We start from the raw sequence: 17,279 nt of genomic DNA, 5'->3' as shown, positions 1-17,279 counted from the left end.
TACTTGTATTAATTGATAATTGTGTGCATTTATTGTTTCACTGGGTAATAAATATAAATGATAGTTTAAATAAGCAACTCAAATGCCAGTTAAATAAGAAACTCTTTTCTAACGCTTTTTAAGGCTGTGAGCCAGGTACATATGGAATAAATTGTTCAGAGCCGTGTCCTGATGGCCAGTACGGAGACAGTTGTTTGTCTGTAATTGTACAGAAGGAGAGATCTGTAATAAGAGGATGGGATGCGTGAAAACTCCAACTCCAAAAAGTGATTCAACAGCTGACATTATATCGATCATTACTGCGTACAGCATTTCTACTTTGACGCTTGGTACAACCAAAGCACAATTTAATTCCACAAAAGGTGAACTAAAGTCTATTCTTAAAATTATAGTTCCGTCTACTGTAATGTACACTGTACTTCTAATTATACGAAATATTTTCTTGAAGAAAGAGAAGCACACCTTAGGCTGGACGGTGTACATAGCAATGACGTCATAATCACTGGGAGCTCTCTTGTTCTTCTTTGCATAATATCCGTGATTGGTTATCTCTGTTATTCTAAAAGGTAAACAAACAAGACAAGACAAATTCACCACGATGAGCAACACATATTCGATAAACTAGGTTTATAAATCGTAAATGCGATTAATGATATTGTTCGTTTCTGTGGACAACCATAATTAACTTTGAAGTAATTATTGCGATCCAAAGTTTTAAATTACAAATTGAATTTCAAAACATCTAATATTTATTGTTATACATTTCAAAATCAGTTACTCTATAATTGTAAAAATCTATACTAAAAAAGTCTTTTACTGAGCGGTCATAAAAACTCGATGTTTGACCGCAGAGTACGATATTAGATTTGTCGATGAGATACGTCACGTTGTGGGCAGGGATGGGATAATCGTAATCGAGTAATCGTAATCGATTGTAATGATTACTTTTTTTTTCAAGTAATCGACAGTAATCTGTAATCGAAAAGATTTTCGATTACTTGTAATCGTAATTTAATCGATTACAGCTAAAATTTTCAATGTAATTATAATTAATTTTTCGATTACTTTCGATTATTTTATACATAAAAGGATGTTATTTTGGAGATATATTTCCAGTCAGTTACACATAAATATCAAATATAAACCACCTAGTGTAATGTTTGGATTTCCTAACTTTTATTATCAGAAGTTTAATAACGTTCTCAATAAAATTTGCATTATAGACCTACTGGTCTAGTATTAAATAATTCAGAAATGTATTTCAACCATTTATTAATAAAATATAGATTTTTTGTGTGCATTTTACATTTGACCCACTGTCCTCTTGGCGCAAGTCCTTTTTCATATTTCAGATGTTGAAAAACTTTGTCTTGTAATAGAAAATTATAAATAGCAAAAACAAATTTAAGTTCTGTATTAAATATAAATAATTTGGTAAATAAACTACATTGTACTCGAAAAAAAAAGATGGAAATACTTATTCATATCTGAAAATGTTGAAACAACTTCAAACTTGTGTTTTAGTAACTTTAAAATTTGTAAAATCATTCTCATGTTTTCATGCAAAATTGTAAGGTTGCTTTTATATCAGTGAGAGGTTATAAGTGTCTGTAAGAGAGGGAGTGTGTCAGTGTTTGCTTATCTTAATTGGCTAATTAATATTGACTTAGACATCCCTGATTACAAATAATGAGGTATAAACTGTGAACTACCCAATGTTTAACTTTCATTCCATTGAAGACAAACAATATTATTAAAATTAATAACTCTCAAAACACTTATTTCAATGCAGAATGAAATTGTACTATTAGTTAAATTACTTAAAGACACATTTAATTTACATGTTTATTTCTTAAAGTTCGATGTAATTTACTTATCTTTTTTTTAAAAAAAGACACGTACAGGAATGTTTAATGTGTACTGTCCATTGGCAAATACTTCTAATGAAGTAATTCACAATAAAATATTAAATAATTTTTGCAACAAGTCAATAAATATGGAGGTTCAGATCCAAAGTTGAAAGGAATAATTAATTCCTTGGCATAATTTATTGTAAGAATCATGTCTCCACTTTCCATGGAAGGGAATCTCAATCCCTCATTTGGGCATTAGTAAGAACATTAGCCAGAATAAAACCTTAAAAGAATCTGCACTGGAACTACAGAAACACATTCAGACTTCAGTGGATAACATCAACATTTAAATATTGCTTTGATATTTGAAGAGATAAAAACTTGGAAGTAATCGATTATTAATCGATTACATCTTCCAAAGTAATTGATTACAATCGATTACAGGACAAAAATGGGTGTAATCGATTAATAATCGATTACACAGAATTCCTCTAAGTAATCGATTATTAATCGATTACATTTTTCAGTAATCGTGCCCATCCCTGGTTGTGGGCGGGATCAGCTAAATCTTATCTGCACTCGTTGGTGTTCGACATTGACAGAATTGACCGAGTTTTAGTGCAGGTTAAAGATATTTACATCATGGAAGCCAGCACAAGATACATGTATGTCAAACATAAAAGGTATAACAAAAAAATTATTGACTGTGTTCTCGGGCGATATGCGTTTTGTCGAACCCTCAAAACTAACGGCCTCAGGTAAACAGTTTCGTTCTTGGATTTGACAAAACGTATGTTGACCGAGAACACAGTCAATAAATGTATATTGTTGAACAACTCATTTAAAAAAAATGTTATGAAGCATTCGCACTGTTAAAAATCGGTAACTACAATTCAAGCTCTGTAAACTAGATTATAATAATCAAACCTACTTCATCAAATATCAAATAACATTTGCTCATTTGAATTTGCAATGCCATACAAATAGTGAGAGAATCATTTTTTTTAACAATACATTTATTTGACAATTAATAAGTATTGAATTTTATAATTCCATTTTTGTTTTAGGATCGTAAAAGGAAAACGAAGAAGTAAGTAATATTTATCCATTTGATTAAATTAAAATAGAATGAGACATGTGCAATGTATAAAACCACCATCTGATGGTAGATTTTCAAAATTAAATATATTTTAGAGAGGGGCAGAGCTCATCTAGGGCCTGATATCAGAAACACAGCAGAGCAATTCAAGGAAGACGAATGTATATATAGTAAAATAAGTTCTATATCTGTCCAGGAATCTCCCCTCCCTCTTGCAATCTCCGACCCACTCTGTGGCCACAAAGATGATCCTATTTACCATATTCTCTCCCTCAGAATAGATCTAAGGGAGGAAAAGTTTCTAGATCCGGTATGTAGCTGTACTGGACCAAGGAAACCTCATTCAGCATCGAATATCAATGTTCACAGTGCGTATGAGGAGCCGTGTCTTAACTTCAATCCATTGATACGTTCTCACTCAGAGGGCGAGTTAGATTTCTCAATTAAAACAAAGGGTGGTGGCTGTGAAGAGGAGAATGGTGTAGATGTTCCACAGAAGAAGGGATCTCTGTGTAGTGAAATAACGAGAAATCCAACTAAAGACGATCGTTTGAAAAGTGAATTTACCGATCAACATAGAAACTTTACTGTAGCTGAAACGAGCAGGGAAAGTGAACACATCAAAAATCCTTATCCAGACCAAAAAGATAAGAGAATGTTGAAAAGCAACTTTGGCGAACACCAGTCGACATTACAATTGAAAGTAGGGGATTCTTCATTCCTTCATCAAAATGATAACATGGACATGGCTCTCGAGGAAGCAGAACTGGTAACTTCCGAGGAGGACAATGAAATACAAAGATCTGATGTCTGTGAGCAAGAAGAGACAAAAGTTAACTGTTGGCCTTTTATAAATACAGAACGTGATGGAAGTCAAACGTATCAAGATGTACAGGGTTCTTTATCAAACAATTCACTGACTGGTACAGCAGCGGTTGATGGGAATTCCGATACTAATATTATTGATGAAGGGTGAATTCAAAAATAATCACCACCAAATTGATTTTTTCTTTTAAAAAAATTCAACTACCTTTAACATATTTTTCACTTACATATCATCATATTGTACTTGCATTCTAATTCATATTCCTGAAATTGCAATAGAATACACAATTGGATAAAAAAAATGAGAATTTTTATTACTGAAACCTCATTTGAAAAAAGAAAATATCACTACATCCTAAAAGACTTTCTAAAATCCGTAATCAAAAGAAAATTTAGTTATTTTATGCTTTAAAATGGTATCAGGGATATAAATGATTAGATGTAAACCTTGATTGAGTTTCTTCTCTTGTATATGTGGGGAAAAATGGCTTTTTGATTGTTATTTTACATTACTTTTTCAATTCTGGTTGGAATAGTTATAATATGAAATAAATCTGAAACAATAGAAACACCCCCCCCCCCCACCCCCCAAATCACTTTTTTGTTCAATTAAGTCAATTAATTCTTTAAATCTAAGCCAAAAAAGAATTTTGATATAAAAGTTTTCTTACAAAAAATACTAGTTTTTGGGACCCTAGATTTTGAAGTGACTCTATTTTACTGTCTATATTACTGTTATTATTGTGTTTAACTTTTGACATCTCATATGTCTTTTATTTAGCATTGGTTTAAAAATTATAAAAACACAATAATTCATTCTTAGTTTGTAAATCAGTTCGTCATTTTTATATTTTTTATAATTTACGGCAACTTTCATATTTTCAAGACTTCAAAACATGATTATTTGCAATGTGCAATATATATATACATTGTATTAAAAAATAGGTGTTTACTGATGAAAACTAATATCTGAATTAACTGTAAAATGTCTGTAACTAGTTGATAGACATAATGCTTCGAACATCAAACAGCATTTTTTTTCAATTTATTTTTTAGTAAAGATAGATGAAGATCATTGATAATTAATAAACAGTTTTGTTGCACTCCTGACTGCAGTAAGATTGAAAATTAAAACCATAGAACACAAAATTTTTTGGCAGAATCAAGAGGTAACGAAATTGTGCAATATTTATAGACCAATACTTCATAATTAAAACACATGAAGGTATTTAAACTTGGCTTTATATCTTGAGTTATTCCCTATTTATGTCTAAAAAGAGCTAAAATATATATTACGAAGATAAAATATATTTCATAGTTTATTTTCCTTCACAGCAACTGAGGTCAACCACTTTCTACTCATCAATGTTTTCTTTATATTTATTCATATTTGATCAGCAATAATTCTAAAATATTTGTTGGACTCCTTACCAAGGGCATGGGAGTCTTTAAAGTAGAATTGTGAAGCGAAAATTACATCAGAACTTGTTCTGTTGTTTCAGTAAAGTTGAGGTGGAATTACTTGAATTTTATAACGATTTTTCAGTGTGTTTATTTTTTACATTCATAAAAATATCAAAGAAAAGATAAAAACACATCTGAATTGATAAATTTGAAAAAGAGAAGGTTTTTAATAATATAACTGTCAAGAATTTTGTAACAAATTATTCAAATAGATCATTATTAATTAGAATATTTCTTAGCATGAATAGTAGTCTCTTCATCATATATCTTGAATCTTAAATTTTTTTTTAAAAAAAATATGTTGCATTCCTTACCAAAGAAATATAGATCTGAAACTTAGACAGACCCTATAATTAATTTTTTTTGGTAAAAATGTTCTTTGTGTCTTTATTTTCCAAAATAGAAATCAGAGAATCATATATTGATAAAAGTTTTTTTTTCATGATGGGGAGCAAAACATCAAATGTTGCACTCCTGATATTGTTGGGTATGCAAAGATACATGATTCTCATTAATGCTGCTTGTGATTTCTATAACATTTTAAAGTTTTAAATTGTATATCAGTTATTGTTTTACATAATGAAATTTTTTTTGACTTAATTGTCTTTCAGATTTTTAAAATCAATGTTTTTTGGCAACAGTACATTTTTTCTGTTGCACTTCTGACATGGTATAACATTTTTTCAACATCAACCATGACCACAACTTGGTCAAACAAAGTTGCTACAGTCTACATTTAAAGCTCAATACTTTGAATATTATCAGGAAAGTCTTTATTTTCAACATAAACCATTATAATTATTTCACAAATCTTCCAAAAATATTGAATTTTCAAAATGTCACAAAAAGGTATTGCACTCCTGACATTTTAGCATCATTTTTAGGCATAACTTTTTTGTGAAGTGAGATATCAATGAGATATTTGGCAAGTATTATAACACTATCTAAAGATATATGCTGAAACATTGAAATTTATTCCTATTGCCTGTATTTTTAATTTAGTGCAGATTGATAAATCTGTATTTTGTCATTCTTTTTAATTCACCACTAAAATATATGTGTGTTAGAGAGTGCCTTAACTTTACACATATAAGAATAAAGCCCAGATTCTGATAACTAAGTTCATGTCTTCGACAAGTGGTAATTTATCATTTTATATAATTTTACAAACATCAGAAACAGAATAACGCAGGACTTATAACATAAATTAGAAGACTCATCTGATAAAATACATGTATATCATTCACAATATGTCCTGGATAATATTTTTTCTATGAACATTTAAGATCGTATTAATAAACAGGAAATTTCTGATAAGTCTAAACATAAAATTAATAGAAAAATAGCACGAAACTCTTTAAATAAGGATATATTATTCTGGGATCAACAAATTTTGAGAAGGCCATATATTCTAAAGCAAGACAACCCTCCACAGGAAGTAAGTTTTAATAGATTTGGTTTAATTTGTGTAAACTCTGTGACCTACTTAAAAAAACATTCTATACAACCAATGGTCATCCATTAAAGAAAAGAAAAACAACAGTTCGACTTTTTTCTGCGTATGCGGAAATTATATCCAACAATAGATTGCAAAACTTTAGAACCAGAGTACTGAAGAGTGCTCAAGGAAAACCTAAAAAATTTTGTTGGTGTTTGTGTGAGTTCTATTAATTAAGATTTTTACTTCCATACTTACAATTAATGCATTTTTTCCTTTCATTTGATAATTTAATAATTAATCCGTAGTATTCATGCATTCTCAAATTATTATTTATACATTATAACTGACAAAATCAGTAAAATAAAACAGAAGAAAATTACAAAAAAAATGAATCTGCATCTTCTGAACACTGCGTCTTGTGTCTACCAATGTTTTCAGAGGTCCCTGTTTGCTCTGCTCCCGATTTGTATCGTTCTAATGGACTTTTGAGCTTCATCACTGTTTATTATCTTCATATTTCATTGTATATCTACTTCACGTTTTTGGAGCAATTCATATTTAACGTGCACAAAATCGAGCATGACTTAATTCAAATATGCCAAACTAAGAACACACATAGGTAATTTAATTCAAATACTATGCTCACCTCAACGAATGCTATCTACAAGGAAGGCAACGTTCCACACCAAACGAATGTTGGTTGTGTGCATACCGAAATAGGGCTTATAGTTACTTTGAAATGGATTTCCTCCAAACACTTTAACCTGTTCAATCGCATGGAAAATGGTCATATGTAGTCCGAAATATCTGACGTTTTCCAGGCTTTTTTCACGATTTTGATATTTTACGTGCCAGGAAAACGTAAATATAAAACTAGTAAAAAAGCCAGGAAAACGCCAGATATTTCGGACTAGGTCTGATGCAACATGTGAAGCAAGTCTGGTAATCGCAGTTGCGTAGCTGCCATTATATAGGCACTTAAGGCATGTGCCTACACTAAAGAACTGCGAACGATAGTATTGTTCTCCCGCCTACCTCCAAGTCAATTTTCAGAAGTTAACATATTTGAATGATTTTTCATATTTATATAGATATTTATATGAATTTCATAAAACATTTCGTATTTGGGAAAACAAAGAGAGATAACTCTATAATTTTGGTAAAACTTGTGTTTTTAACTATAGAAATCAAATATTTTTAAAACATCTTCTCCTCCCCCCCCCCCCCGTGAAACAAAAATTCCCTTTTACAGGTAATATGGATTGTTATTTCACAAATTCTTACCAAAGCTTTTTGTGTTTCACGGGGGGGGGGGGGGGGGGATATGTTTACAGACAAAAAACGACAAAAATTCTCTTTTTTTCACCAATTTCGAAGGGGTTTACAACTTAAACATTGTATTTATCAATTAAATATGTTTAATTTCATATGCGTAAAACATAAGGAAAGGTTTAAAGTACTTTTATCCATATCCAACAATATTTTAAAGTATGCTGAAGCTTTCAAGCCTGATTTCAATGGAAAACATCGTCTACCCCCCTTATAAAAAAAGCTGGAATTAAGAGTAATTAACTATTTAACACTGGTATTAAAATTATTAATTAATTACGATTAAACTCTTCTTTACATTTAACAAAGATTTTATGGCCAAGTTGCCATAAGTATTGAATTAAATGGGTGTAAAATGTAGGCGGGAATCGAGAGTTAGCGTACGTAGTTCTTTTTAAGAAAAAAAAATATATAAAAACTGAAGTGTAAAAAAAAAATAATAATAAACGACTAAATATGATATTTTCGTCATTGATAGAGAACATGAATTTATAAATGACCACAATACTGTGCAAGGTAATAATATTAACCTGCAATAGTTAACGGGCTGTTTCACTGTATGACTCCTTACATTTCTACATGCAAGTATAAGCGTAATTAATAATAGATACATGTATAAAACTCTACTCACACTAACAAAATATGTGTGGCATTAATTGTCTTTTAACAAAATTAAATTGAATTAACATTACAGCAGTCAACTTTTTATGGCTGTCCACCAAAATTTACCTCTTCTTTGTGTGTAGACTAGCTTTTACCAAAAATAGATTTTTATTTGTTCATTATTTATTGTAAAATATTGATTTGCGTCTTATGTTTTTTTTTTTAAATAAATATCTTCATGTTCTAAATTTGATTCCTCCTAAAAAAATAAAAATGCTCCTTACTTTCAGTTATCTAAAGACCTCTGGTATAAAAAAAAAAAGGTTGGAATGCTCAAAATCGTGAAATCCATTTTCCGTTGGGGGGCTTCGCCTCCCTAAACCCCTACCAGGGCGCTACCCTGGACCCACTGGGGGCCTACGGCGGCCCCCAAACTCCTCGCCGTTTACAGGGTAATTAATGCCTATACTTCATCAAAGTCCCATATGTACCTGTGCCCCTGTAATGTCAACTATTAATGTTATAACTTATGGCGGTGTTTTATCATTAGCGGTTGCTACATCGCCCTTACATACACCCTTAGATGCTTCACACATGCAGGTTTGGTCACCATAGGACTCATGAATACTTAAAATGAACCTTCTCAATAACATTAACCTGGACATTCTTATGGTAAATAGTGGCTGAAAATGTAGCAACTTTTCTAAAATGAATAACACTACATGTAGGTGCATGAACCATGCAACGCTGAACAAGACAAGTCAGAGAAAGTCTTGACCAAAAGCTTTAACCATAAACGCCGATGGTATTACATAAGCTCCCCTTTCGTTGAGGTGAGCTAAAACATGTGTTAACCTCACAGACAGCTGTGGACATTGTTTAATATACATCATAGCTTAGGGGATGATTGATTCTAAGGGGGGGGGGGTAAATACCCTGTTATCTATCCTAAAAAATAACATCCTCAACTGGCAAGAAAATAAATAATCTGTCCTTGCCTGGTGCAACTATCCCTCCCTCCCCAAACAACAAACAAAATAGTTTTGCAGTGGCAGTGGCAATTTTCTTTTCTCTTAAAAATTTTTTAATCTATTTATTTTTTGGCTGGTCGAACTTGTTCTAGAGAAGAAAAAAAAATAATTTGTCCTAAAATTATCTTGGAAATAAATAATCTGCCCTTCAGTGACATGAAAAGAAATAATCTACCTCAAAAAATTACTTCCCCCTTCCCTCTCAGAAATCAAATGGTTCTTCCATTAAGTACATTCTTTACAACTGTGAAATTTATATTTTGGACCATTTAGAAAATTATATTGTAAAATGGTGAAAATATTGAGTTTTTCTTTTGTTCCATCGATCTAATATTACAGTCATTTAGTCGAAAGAAGAATTTTCATGGAAAAGGACATATTCATGAACACACATCACTTCATCTTTCTTCTAAATAAAATGTTAATAATGCTATACAAATTGAGAGCAGGGCAAATGATGACTCCAGATTTCCCTTCAATTGGATCATTGCATCTGACCACATAATACTAGCAACAGAATCACAAAGTGAAAATGCTTACAATATTTATTGTATTTTATCACAGTAAAAACATTGATACATGTAAACATTATTTGATGTTTACAAAACAAGTATGACCAACCAATTACATGTATTCTTAAACTGACTTATTGTTTCTGGCACTATCATTCATACTTAGACTAACAATAACACACAGACTTCAGCAATAACGCAAGTTCCAGAAACATAAACATTTTCCAGTCAAAAGCTATTTAAGATGTTATATGAAATAATCATCAGATTGGACCTTTTTTCTCATAACAGATATCCCAGATATAGCCTACATAATGCAGAAACACAGTGACTGTTCACAATTATTTTTAAAAACTTCCTTAGAAGAAAAAAATATTATCTGAGAAAGTTCAAAATGTGTTTCATTGGTAGTTATCATAAATGGTAGAAAGATTCAATTCCTCTCATTGAAAAGCCACTGAATCTACATTGTAAGTCATTTATAAAATTCATTAATCAGGTTTGCTTCTCATTTGTCATAGACAGTGCTATGGCAAAATCGAAAAATGAAAACTAGTATGTGGTACAAAGAATTTTCCTCAGCTGTGCCTACAGACCATATCTGATTTTTAATTTAAAAAAAAATTCTTCAGAAACTAAAATAGTAACAAGATTTTATCTATATCTTATTTGTATAGATATTGTTCTATATCTTAACAAATTTCAAACATAATATTGCTTAATTAAGATTGATTACTTAATGATAAGACTTAAGTTTTGTATTTTAATCAATTACATGTACTACAAATAAACCATGTTCTCATATAGTATGTTATAGTACTAAAACTACACAGAAAGATACTTCCCTAACTTTTAAACTTGTGAAACATTAAAACTGAAATCACAAAATAAATGATTCCTACATGTACTATCATTCTTCAAGCTTAACTGAGACTCAAATTCAAGGGATCCTTGGCTATTCTATCATGAACTCTTCCTTGTACATAGTACTTTTTCTATTGTGAAAATCCCTGTTTTATAACAATAAAAGTTTTGACAAGCTACGAAGACCCCTGTTCACCTGAGTAATGACTCGGATGCCATTTGCAACATGCGTAAAGACCGAGTGGTCTTGTCGTTTGGGTTAGCTGTTATGTAAGTCTTCAGTTTCTGAGTCAGTCCCATTAACACTCCCTTCATGTGTCCCTGAGTAACAGGGTTTGAAGTGTCTAGATTCATCACAGCCTCTTCCAAGTATCTGCCATTAAAAAATATGTATTTTACCAAATGCAGGAAGGCTAACATTTGCCAATGAAATACATGTACATGTACACAATTTTTTTTTTTAAACATGTTTTTTACTTTAGATATAATTATTTTATCAGAGAAATGACTCATTTCAAAAATGATTTAACAATGACTTGATGGCCATATTTGCCATTTTTAACTAGGTCACTAGTCTGTATCATCTTGATGTTCGCCAAACATTTTACTGATGGGAGTATATATCTTAAATGAGGTCGGAGGATCTGGATTTTCTTTTGCACTATACAAACGCATGAGATAAAATTTGTTTTATTTATTTGAGGATAAAATGGGTAATGTTGTTAAGTGAGATGTGGGAGGGCTTGAGAACCAAGTTAATTTTTTAAGGCCTTACTTGTGTTTGAGTTCTATACTGGTCTGCATTACTTACGTTTGAGTTCTGTACTAGTCTGACTGACTTGTGTTTGAGTTCTGTACTGGTCTGACTTGTGTTTTAGTTCTGTACTGATCTGATTTGTGTTTGAGTTCTGTACTGATCTGATTTGTGTTTGAGTTCTATACCGGTCTGCATTACTTACGTTTGAGTTCTGTACTAGTCTGACTGACTTGTGTTTGAGTTCTGTACTGATCTGACTTGTGTTTGAGTCCTGTACTGATCTGACTGACTTGTGTTTGAGTCCTGTACTGATCTGACTGACTTGTGTTTGAGTCCTGTACTGATCTGACTTGTGTTTGAGTTCTGTAGTAGTCTGACTGACTTGTGTTTGAGTTCTGTACTGGTCTGACTTGTGTTTTAGTTCTGTGCTGGACTGACTTACTTTTGTTTGAGTTCTGTACTTGTTTGACTTACTTGCGATTCAGTTCTCTACTCATCTGACTTACTTATGTTTTAGTTCCGTGTTATTTCCAATGTCGGCTGACAGCTGTTGTATCAGAGACAAAAGTACTGGTTGTTGAAGAGGACATGGGCTCTGGTTAAACACCTGTGATGGGTTGACTGTCTCACACACAAACATCACCAGGTCAAGATTTGAAGCTGATAATGCCTGCAATATATGAAAAAATTAATTAACTATTTTTAAACTGCCTACACACAGGCATATTACTATTTTCACTCATACCAAGGAATTACAAGGAAGAAATTCTGATATAGAAGAAAAAGCCCAATATTTTCCTTGATGATTACCTGTTGGAATGCTGCATTGAGTTGGCCTTGTCTGAGGAGATTCAGGACTTGAGTTTGGAGCTGATGGGGGTCAGGTGTGACTTGTACTGGAGTTACAGCCCCTGATCTCATGGCATTAAGTACACTATCACTGATACTGGCTCCCTGTTCCCTCACCGCTATACTGACCTCCTCCTTCACTGCCTGTCTGACGTATCTCACAATTGTCTCCTCCAAACTGTATAAAGATAACCAGTCCTCATAAAACTGTACACAGACAACCAGTCCTCATAAAACTGTACACAACCAGTCCTCATAAAACTACACAGATAAACAGTCCTCATAAAACTACACAAACAACCAGTCCTCATAAAACTGTACACAGAAAACAAGTCCTCATAAAACTGTACAAAGATAATCAGTCCTCATAAAACTGTACACAACCAGTCCTCATAAAACTACACAGATAATCAGTCCTCATAAAACTGTACACAGACAATCAGTCCTCATAAAACTGTACACAGAAAACAAGTCCTCATAAAACTGTACAAAGATAACCAGTCCTCATAAAACTGTACACAGATAACCAGTGAACATAAAACCTGTACACAGATAACCAGTGATCATGAAACTGTACGAAGATAACCAGTCTAATATTATTCATGATTACATTTGATATTAAGCACACATTTCAGAAAACTGCCATGGCTATCAAATACAACTCTTGCACAAGTTTAGAGTATCACTGTAAGTATGCAACAATATAAAGTGAGACAGTCACAGTATATCGCAGTACATTTTCACATTTAACTGATATTACAACCAGAATAATCCAAAAGATCCATTTTAGTTCCTTGTTGACTAGAAGGTGATTGTGTCAACACAAGAAATATTACTGCTGGTTTCAAACTTAAATAGAAGAAATAACTTTAGTAACTGTCTTTTTTTCATCCCAACTGAAAAGGACACTTCTAAATAAGTCATATCTAAGCTCTGAATCCAAGCTACTTCAGTTCCTAGTGAATATGTTTTTGTAAGTTTAGGGAATATTGTCACAACTCAAAAGATCACCCACCAACCCTCACATCCTTGCCCTTGTCTAAAAAGAAGGGAGCTCAAAAGTTAGATTTTGTGATTTCATATGAAGAACACAGAAGGATTTCATTTTGTTTATTACCTGTATCTATGCCATTAAAGAAATAGTTAAGTTTTTACTTATCCATGCCTTATATCTGTGAAACAGATGAATCATTTTGACAGATGTACAAATAGTTTCTGAATTTTTTTAAAATGCTCAATGTGGAAGTCTCCTATGCAGAATGTAAGGGTTGGCAAGCTTAGACCCCACAGTTGCAAACTTTTATAAAGTGAACAGAGATTGTCAAGCAAGCAAAATAACAGAAGATAATTACTTGGAGAGAGCTGTCTGGATCTCTGTATTAATCCTACTCTGTATTGTAGAGAGCACCTGCTGTTGTACAGAGTCCGCTGACGACTGAAAACTGTCTGTAAGTTTACGTAGCTGAGCAATAATTGGGTCACGAGCCTCCATGTGTTTCTCACGCATTTCATTCAGCTGAGTGTCTAAATGTCTGGTAGCTGAATCAAAAGAAACATTGATTTTATCAAGTTGTTCAGTAGGAAAATGGTTCATAAACTTCTGAAAATTTTGATACAGGTGAATATACTTAATTAGAGGAAAAAGTTTGATATTTACATACAATCATATGGTAAAAACTTAATGAAAAAGTGGTTGGGACTGCCAACTCATATCAACATATCCCTGGTATTTGAGATACTGATGTTGGAGATAACAAAGTTCAACTGTAGTCACATTTAGTAGGAGGAAGATGCAGCATCAAAATGAAATAAAAAGATTATCAGGGAATTCACCAATTAAATTATGACAATCAATGGTCAAATGAACTTGGACATGGAACATTCATTTTGTGAAATGTGAGTCAGTTTTCACTTCGTAATTTTCATATGCCTTTCAAGATTTAAGCCACGAGTTTTTCTGTTTGCAGCCATTGGACTTACTTTCCCTCGTTCCCTTCACAAAAGCTTCATTGACTTGCTGGAAGATGTTCTGCATGGCTCTGTCAAAACTTGGCACAACAATGTTCTGGAAGGCTTCCCTATACGCCAGCTGTATAGGGGTCTGTAATACATTCCCTGCAGCCACACCCAGGGCCTCTATCGTTTGCTTAAAATAAAATAAATGCCCAAGAAAATCAGCTACACCCAGGACCTCTATTGTTTGCTTAAAATAAACATAAATGTCCAAATAAATCTAACATAATGTTCAAATGAATCAACTGTAGTGTTCAAATAAATCAAATTCAGGGTTCAAATGAATCAAATATAATGTTCAAATTAATCAAATATAAAGTTCAAAGAAATCAATATTATAGTGTTCAAAGAAATCAGAAGTAGTGTTCATATAAATCAAATATAATGTTCACAATGAAAATCAATATTACAGTGTTCAAAGAAATCAAAAGTAGTGTTCAAATACAAATGTAAATTAATTGTAGTTTTAAAAATCAAGCATAGAAATCTCAGGGAAAGCTGCCTTTCCCTTCTTAAGTATTTGACCTAAATTGTTCTAAAACAGCAGCATTTTTATGTAAATATGAAATGAATTCAATTATTCCAAAATTCATACCCTTTCACTTTAATAACTAATACAAAAATACATATCCATGCATATTGTAAATGTACAGTAATACACTTTGGATGTATATGATTTATGAATTTAATCTTGTTACACAGTTGACCTTATGTACCTATCAAAGATCTGACCATCTTCCCTATGTTGTCCATACTGTACATACCCGAGATCTTATCACCTTCCCTATGTTGTCTATACTTTACCTATCCAAGATCTGACCATCTTCCCTATGCTTTCCATACTTTAACTACTCAAAATCTGACCATCTTCCTTATGTTGTCCATACTGTACCTACTCAAGATCTGACAATCTTCCCTATACTGTCTATACTGTATCTACCTGAGATCTAAGCATCTTTCCAATGTTGTCCACACTTAACCTGTCCAAGATCTGACCATCTTTCCTATACTGTCCACACTGTTCCTACCCGAGATCTGACAATCTTCCCTATGCTGTCCATACTTTACCTACACAAGATCTGACCATCTTCTCTATGTTGTCCATACTGTACCTACCCGAGATCTGACCATCTTCCCTATGCTGTCCATACTTTACCTACACAAGATCTGACCATCTTCTCTATGTTGTCCATACTGTACCTACCCGAGATCTGACCATCTTCCCTATACTGTCCATACTTTACCTACACAAGATCTGACCATCTTCTCTATGTTGTCCATACTGTACCTACCCGAGATCTGACCATCTTCCCTATACTGTCTATTCTGTTCCTACCCGAGATCTGACAATCTTCCCTATGCTGTCCATACTTTACCTACACAAGATCTGATCATCTTCCCTATGTTGTCCATACTGTACCTACCCGAGATCTGACAATCTTCCCTATGTGTCCATTCTGTACCTACCTGAGATCTGACCATCTTCCCTTTACTGTCTATACTGTACATACCCTAGATCTGACCATCTTCCCTATGCTGTCCTTGATGATGGAGTCAGTAGCAGTCAGTTTCTGGGCAATCTCCTGATGCATGAGTTCCTTCACAGGTTCCAGAATCCTGGTCACATCTAGGAAAATCAAATACCCTATATCAAGCCATTCAAACTACATGTATGGAAGCATGCTTAACAAAGTACAGCATTCAAGTCAAATTTCAATGCCGATCTTTTTCATTTTGTATTCTCTTAGTCTCTTTAACAATTTATATACTAGAATGTATACAAATTAAATCTAATATCCAAAATATTTTGGCACAAATATATAATAAAGCTATTTTTATGATAATTAGCAAGATTCTAGCCAATCAGTTTGCAATTTTGTTGCCTTTAAAAAGTTTGTGCATACTTTATAATTTTGCTGCCTATACAAGTTTGTACATACTTTATCATAATGCTGCCTATAAGTTTGTACATACTTTATCATAATGCTGCCTATAAGTTTGTACAAACCTTATAATAATGCAGCCTATAAGTTTGTACATACTTTATAATAATGCAGCCTATAACTTTGTACATACTTTATAATAATGCTGCCTATAAGTTTGTACATACTTTATCATAATGCTGCCTATAAGTTTGTACATACTTTATCATAATGCTGCCTATACAAGTCTGTACATACTTTATCATAATGCTGCCTATACAAGTTTGTACATACTTTATCATAATGCTGCCTATAAGTTTGTACATACTTTATCATAATGCTGCCTATAAGTTTGTACAAACTTTATCATAATGCTGCCTATAAGTTTGTACATACTTCATAGTAATGCTGCCTATAAGTTTGTACATACTGGGTAGAATAGTGTTGTTCATCTCCTGTCTAACTTGTTTCTCCATGTTGCTGGCTACTGCGTTGTTCATGGCCTGTATAAGCGTCTGTTGTAGTCTGTCCTGTCTCTGTTTATCTCGCTGTTCTGTCTGTTGGAGTAAATCTCTCACTCTCTGGTCTGTCTCATTAAGGAAACTACACAAGACTTCAATCAAAGAGTTTTTTTTAACATAGAATCAAGTAACCTTTCTGCCATAGAATGAAAATAAAATAATGACAGGATTAAGACTTGTTATATTTGTAGTTTGT

At 32.6% G+C, this 17,279-nt stretch overlaps 1 protein-coding gene and 1 long non-coding RNA gene across 2 annotated transcripts in view; one reads left to right on the top strand and one right to left on the bottom strand.

Moving 5' to 3' along the window:
• Positions 1 to 231: 231 nt before the first annotated feature.
• Positions 232 to 17,279, top strand: part of LOC133171676 (uncharacterized) — a 23,063-nt gene continuing 6,015 nt past the window's right edge. The window contains exons 1-2 of the long non-coding RNA XR_009718844.1: positions 232 to 362; positions 2,921 to 2,943. This is a non-coding gene — a long non-coding RNA (uncharacterized LOC133171676). The remainder of the gene's footprint in view (positions 363 to 2,920; positions 2,944 to 17,279) is intronic.
• LOC133171674 (enhancer of mRNA-decapping protein 4-like) overlaps positions 10,173 to 17,279 on the bottom strand; it is a 20,772-nt gene continuing 13,665 nt past the window's right edge. Inside the window, exons 23-29 of the mRNA XM_061306459.1 lie at positions 16,993 to 17,148; positions 16,152 to 16,267; positions 14,608 to 14,773; positions 13,980 to 14,166; positions 12,589 to 12,805; positions 12,285 to 12,448; positions 10,173 to 11,394 (exon numbers count right to left, since the gene is read on the bottom strand). Of these exons, the coding sequence (XP_061162443.1) occupies positions 11,214 to 11,394; positions 12,285 to 12,448; positions 12,589 to 12,805; positions 13,980 to 14,166; positions 14,608 to 14,773; positions 16,152 to 16,267; positions 16,993 to 17,148 (1,187 nt within the window). The 3' untranslated portion in view covers positions 10,173 to 11,213. The remainder of the gene's footprint in view (positions 11,395 to 12,284; positions 12,449 to 12,588; positions 12,806 to 13,979; positions 14,167 to 14,607; positions 14,774 to 16,151; positions 16,268 to 16,992; positions 17,149 to 17,279) is intronic.

Source organism: Saccostrea echinata, unplaced genomic scaffold (assembly GCF_033153115.1).
Source record: "Saccostrea echinata isolate AGI-Se365-2 ecotype Australia unplaced genomic scaffold, CSIRO_AGI_Sech_v1 ptg000054l, whole genome shotgun sequence".
Taxonomy (NCBI): Eukaryota; Metazoa; Mollusca; class Bivalvia; order Ostreida; family Ostreidae; genus Saccostrea; species Saccostrea echinata.
This window is presented reverse-complemented; position numbering and strand designations above follow the sequence as displayed.